This window comes from Mus pahari, chromosome 1 (assembly GCF_900095145.1).
Source record: "Mus pahari chromosome 1, PAHARI_EIJ_v1.1, whole genome shotgun sequence".
Lineage (NCBI taxonomy): Eukaryota > Metazoa > Chordata > Mammalia > Rodentia > Muridae > Mus > Mus pahari.
Window position 1 is genome coordinate 120141755 of NC_034590.1, and position 5856 is coordinate 120147610.

The 5856-nt window shown below is 46.5% G+C and overlaps 1 protein-coding gene and 1 non-coding gene across 2 annotated transcripts in view; one reads left to right on the forward strand and one right to left on the reverse strand.

The window, feature by feature from the left end:
- The window catches only part of Lbhd1 (LBH domain containing 1), a 7661-nt gene extending 1806 nt beyond the window's left edge, over positions 1 to 5855 (forward strand). Inside the window, exons 3-5 of the mRNA XM_021209859.1 lie at positions 1537 to 1749; positions 3243 to 3367; positions 5604 to 5855. Coding sequence (XP_021065518.1) covers positions 1537 to 1749; positions 3243 to 3367; positions 5604 to 5732 — 467 coding nt within the window. The 3' untranslated portion in view covers positions 5733 to 5855. The remainder of the gene's footprint in view (positions 1 to 1536; positions 1750 to 3242; positions 3368 to 5603) is intronic.
- On the reverse strand, positions 2660 to 2807 carry LOC115062831. The gene has a single exon (XR_003842749.1). It is a non-coding gene; the product is annotated as a small nucleolar RNA SNORA57 (small nucleolar RNA).
- Position 5856: the final 1 nt, after the last annotated feature.

Consider the following 5856-nt stretch of genomic DNA (forward strand, 5'->3'; position numbering starts at 1 on the left):
CTGGGATTAAAGGCGTGCACCACCACGCCCGGCTGGTGGTACACACTTTTAATCCCAGCACTTTGAAGCAGAGGCAGGATCTCTCTGAGCTTCCACGCATCGAGTTCCAGAACAACCAGAGCTATACATTGAGACCCTGTGTTAAGAACAGGACAACGATGTGGGTGTTAGGGTTAAACACCCTTATACTTGGCTCACTTGAGCTTTTGCTGTCTAAGCCATTTGACCAGCCCCACAAATGAAGGCCTTTTGCATGTTAGGTAATTTATCAGCCACTGAGCTTCACCCCTGGCCTTAATTTGCTTTGTGTTCTGAGACATGATTTAGTATTTATCTTGCTTGGCTTGGATCTTGCTGGTGTCTAATATTTTAATGGCTCATTACTGGGGAAGGAAGATGATGTAATTACCCTGTATCTATCTAGAGGTAATTAACATTTTGGAGGTGAATGGATGGCTGTATGTTGTTATTAAAAAGTTGTTGTGTTTTGTTTGTTTGTTTTTTTTTTTTAGAGGAAGAGGGGAAGGAAGACATCAATTTTTTCTTAAGATTTATTTATTTATTATATGTAAGTACACTGTAGCTGTCTTCAGACACATCAGAAGAGGGCATGGATCTCATTACTGATGGTTGTGAGCCACCATGTGGTTGCTGGGATTTGAACTCAGGACCTCTGGAAGAGCAGTCAGTGCTCTTAACCGCTGAGCCATCTCTCCAGCCCCCCCCCCTTTTTTTTTGGAGCATTTATTATGCACCAGTCACAATGCTGAATACTTTTAAGAGTTTTCAGAACAACTCAATTAAGGAGACAATTTCCCTTTATAAATGAGACAGACAGCTCAGTAGGTAGTGCTTGCTCTGGAAGCATGTGCACTTGAATTCAGATCCCTGTTATCCATAGGAAGACCAGCTGGGCAGGACCGCTTACCAGCAATCACAGTGCACTCTGGAGGTTGAGATCCCTGGAGCAAGCAAGCTACCCAGCTAGACTAGCTGAATAGGCAAGCTCTTCATACATCAAGTGAAGGGCGATTGAGGAAGATACTTGATGTCAGTCTCTGGCCTCCATACTCGTCAATACAAATATGCACAAACTACCAACCATACTCCTGCAAGCTGGGCCTGGATCTCATAGAAATTTGACTAGTTCCACTGACCCAGTACTGATTAATGGTAGAGTATAAAGATAGAATAAAACTCTTTTGCCTCACACACAGATAATGAGGCTCAGCAGTTCTGAGAGAACTTGCAGCCTTTGCAGAGGGGCCTGGATCTGTTCCCTAGAACTCATGTGGTGGTTCACCAGCATCTGCAGCTCCAGGTCTAGGGGTCAGATTTCTCCTACATCCTCATGTACCAGACGTGCATTCGGCAAACATTTATACACCCTAAAACAACTAAATCTTTATCTGGGCTGGACATGGTAGCCAGCTTGTCCTGTTACATGTTGAACTAAAGGCCAGCTAGGGCTACATGGAGAGACCTTGTCTCAAATCAATTAGACACAGTAAATAAGAATATTTACTCTTCTCCCAGGTTGGGCCTGGATCCCACAGGACCCCACATCTCCTTTAAGAACATTTAACCCTGGACTTGGCTGGGGTCAAGAAGGTGCCTCCTGGATTCCTGAAGATACAGAGGGTCAGGAAACTCCTAACCTCTGTCCTCTTTGGGACCCAATAGGGTCCCACATCTATAGAACCCGATTTATGGAATATCACCATCTCCCACCTCTCAGTACTTTTGGGGGTAAGTATTGTTTTTTTTCTCCAATTTCATCTCCATTGTTTTCAAAGCTCTTTGGCCTACTTTTGGCTGCAGCACACACAATTCACATCAGCACTGCAGTTAGATTGAGCCCAGGCAGTAATGATGTCAGGCCTCCCCACCTCGAGCCATGTAACCCAGTATTACCCCTCAGTCTCAAGGTTTATGAACCAGGACAAACTGCAAACCTGGAGAACATTCTCAACTACTAGCTGTTCATACAATGGCACAATTCCGGCTCTATGCATGACCAGCAGAAAACAGAAAGGAATCTCTCAGAAATCTTTGTGAGATTTAACTGAATGTCTTATAAGGGCGTAACCTTTTTTTTTTTTTTTTTTGGTTTTTCGAGACAGGGTTTCTCTGTTGTAGCCCTGGCTGTCCTGTAACTCACTTTGTAGACTAGGCTGGCCTCAGAAATCTGCCTCCCAAGTGCTGGGATTAAAGGCGTGTGCCACCAAGCCCGGCTACGTTAGGTTTCTTACCATAGCAGTCAACTACAGGTTTGATTCTCACGCCTTTAGGATGGCACCTTCTACATTCATAAAGGTTTACACAAACCTGCCACCTGGTCGACATTTATCGTATTCCATGAAACGCGGTAACTCCCCCCCAAAGATCAACCAGAGATCTTTAGTGTAAATAGTCACCCGCACTCCCAACATGTGCTGTAAGTCCTAAAGATCTTCAAATTACGAGTCGCAGAAAAAAAAAAAGCGCACACAAAGTCCTTAGGTTTTACGGATTTTATTGGTTCAATAATAAACAGCAAAGAAAATGTTATCCATCACTCTGGAAGTGTCAATGTCGACCTAAAATAAAAAAAATAATAAAAAAAAAGCATTGAGTAACTCAGAGGGGTCTGCGGACCTAGTTACATTTCTGCACGGAGAAGTGTTCCAGCGTCTGAGGATAGAACCCGCGAACGGGAGGCCGCAAGCACCGAAGACATGACGCCGAGAGGGCCAGAGCCCTTTCTTCTACCTCCGTACATTACGGGGAGCGGGACCGCACGCCCGATCCCCGCCAAGAAAAGGAGGATCTACGATGTCCAGCCCAGTTCCCCGTAGCTCCCTCGCTTATAAAGACAGAAACAAGACTTACGTGAAAGCGACCCGTGGAAAGGCCCCGCAGCGCGCGGAACAACCTTATATACCCCTCGTGCCCGCCTCCAAGCTGCGATTGGTCCGGAGGCGTCAGAGGGCGGGGTCTTTTGCGCGTGGCGGAACCTGTGAGTGAAGCGGAAGTGCGGCTTCTGGAGTGAGCCTCCGTGTAGCCATGGCACCTCCGGGAGGAAAGATCAATCGTCCCCGGACGGTGACTGAACTGTGGGAGTGGGAACTGTGCCTTTGTTTCCCTTTGCTTCCCGGCATTTTCCTCTCCGGAAAGCGGATCAGTTAGGGGCTGGGTTGTTAGGTGCGGAGGATCCCGGGAGGGCGTGCACAACCTTCCATGCGCATCTTTTTCTTCCTCAGGAGCTGAAGAAGAAGTTGTTCAAGCGCCGCAGGGTATTAAGCAGGGATCGGCGACGGAAGCGCCAGGTGGTCGGGGCTGTGATAGACGAAGGGCTGACTACGAAGCACCACCTCAAGAAGCGGGCGTACGTACAGTATTATCCTCCAGTTGGTCATTCCTACCCACTTCCTACCAAGTTTCAGAGCTTCCCAGAGGTCTCCAAATTTCTTATTCTCTTTCACGTTTATGCAGGAACTAATTGAGAGTTATGTTAGTTCCCAAACTACTAACCTCTTATAGTATCATTGCTCACAGGGTTCTGATGCTGTTGTTGATTGTTTTGTTTTGGGTTTTCAAGCAGGGTTTCCCTGTAGCTTTGGCTGTTCTGGAACTTTCTGTGTTGATCAGGCTGGCCTCACTCGAACTAAGAGTTCCACTTACCTCTGCCTCCCGAGTACAGGGATTAAAGTCCTTCTCACCACCATCACCCAGCTGCTCACAGGGTTTTTAAGGTTTGGATTCTACTAAAAAAACTAAGGAAGGTTATCTCCCACCCTACAAATGGTTATCTACATTAAGATACATTTTTGTTTTGTTTTGTTTTTTTATTTTTCGAGACAGGGTTTCTCTGTGTAGCCCTGGCTGTCCTGGAACTTACTCTGTAGACCAGGCTGGCCTTGAACTCAGAAATCCGCCTGCCTCTGCCTCCCGAGTGCTGGGATTAAAGGTGTGCGCCACCACGCCCGGCTAAGATACATTTTCAAAATAATGACACACGGAAGTGCATACTACTGTTGAGGTACATATTAAAGTCAAACTGTTAAAAAGTTTTAAGTGTTAGAGTTCCCCAAGGACACTAGAGTCCATTCAGTAATTTGAATCCAGAGACCTTATAAGATAAAACAAACTGGGCACGATGCTCCCTGCTTTTAAATTTCAGTGCCAGGAGACTAAGACAGAAAGGTTGCCTGTTGGCTAGCCTGGTCTACAGAGTGAGATCTTTTCCTTTTTTCTTTTCTTTCTTTCTTCTTTTTTAGTTTTTCGAGACAGGGTTTCTCTGTGTAGCCCTGGCTGTCCTGGAACTCACTTTGTAGACCAGGCTGGCCTCGATCTCAAAAATCTGCTTTTCTCTGCCTCCTGAGTGCTGGGGTTAAAGGTGTGCGCCACCAAGCTCGGCTGAGACCTTTTCTTTTTTCTTTTTTTTTTTTTTTTTCTGGTTTTGTGTTTTTATTGGGATTTTATTACGGGCAGGAGTTGCCACCACAAGGTATGCCCCTCCCACCAAGCAGGTCCGTTCTAATCCTTCTGTGCTTTCTGGGACTTTTTCTTTTTCTTTGTGCTGCTCTTTGTGAAGCTAGCAGCAACTTTAGGCTCCTCAGAAAATTTCCTTTTCTTAGGGGTGGTGGGGCTTGCTGCCTCCTCTTCTGGTTCACTGGCCACTTCCTCCTTAGGTGAAGACTTCTTTCTTTTAGCACTTACACTGCTAGTGGCCATCTCTTAAAGGTCATTGGCCAACTCCTCCTTGGGAGCTTTCTTTTTCTTGGTTTTAGGCAGAGAGACAGGTGGATCTTCCATTCCATTTTTCTGTAGGGCCTCCTGGGGTTTTAGCTTCTTCTTAGGTTTTTCATGTACCTCCTCACACTCTTCTGGGGTACTATTGTTTTCTGATGAGGCCAGGGCCAGCGCAGCCAGTCACTTCTTTTCCTTCTTCAAGCGCTTCTTCTCCTGTTTTTCCAGCTTTCTGGTGATTTCAGCAGCCGCTTCCTCTGCCTGAACCACTGCTTCCTTCATGACATCCAGGTTCTTCCGTGGAATCTCTCCAGTCTCATAGAAAGAGAGCTGTTCCTCAACTTGTTCTCGTAGTTTTTCCCCAAATACACTTGTGGGGACCTCAGAGAAGCAATCAATTCTTGAGGCAATACTGCATTTGTTTGCTAGGTATCGGGAGATACGGTCTTTGTTCTTTGCAGCTGCTTGACCAATGAAGGTGGAATGAAAAATGAGTCCATATTTTGGTGTGTTACCCCTTGTCTTCAGGGCTCTGTGAGAATATTCAGTCAATAGTTTAGTCAGAAGACTTGACCCAAATGGCCAAGTTCCCCTCTTCCAACAATTTCCCGCTAGGCTTGGCTGAACTTTCTACCTCACCACGTGCCAACCTAGCTCCCAGAGGCAGAGAGGGAAGGCATCCAATGTGCTGACCTGGAAACTCGGTCCCTTTTTGCTGGGCCCTGGGAATCACTCAGACACCAGGACTGGCCGGCCGTCAGAGACCTTTTCTTAAACAACTCAAAAGACGTCACCTTTTCTTAGCTGGGGTCACTTTGGAGGTTTAGGTTGGGACAGATTGACCTGGATACTTTTTGTTTCCTGTCACTCAGGTCCAGTGCTCGTGCCAACATCACGCTGTCTGGGAAGAAGCGCAGGAAGCTCTTGCAGCAGATCCGCCTTGCCCAGAAAGAAAAAGCAGCCATGGAAGTGGAAGCCCCCTCCAAGGCAACCAGGACTAGTCAGCCACAGCCCAAACAACAAAAGAAGATAAAAGCTCCCCAGGACGTAGATATGGAGGATCTTGAAGATAAGAGCTAAAGTTCCTACCTCTTCTACCAGAAGGTTCTCAACAGCACCTAGAAG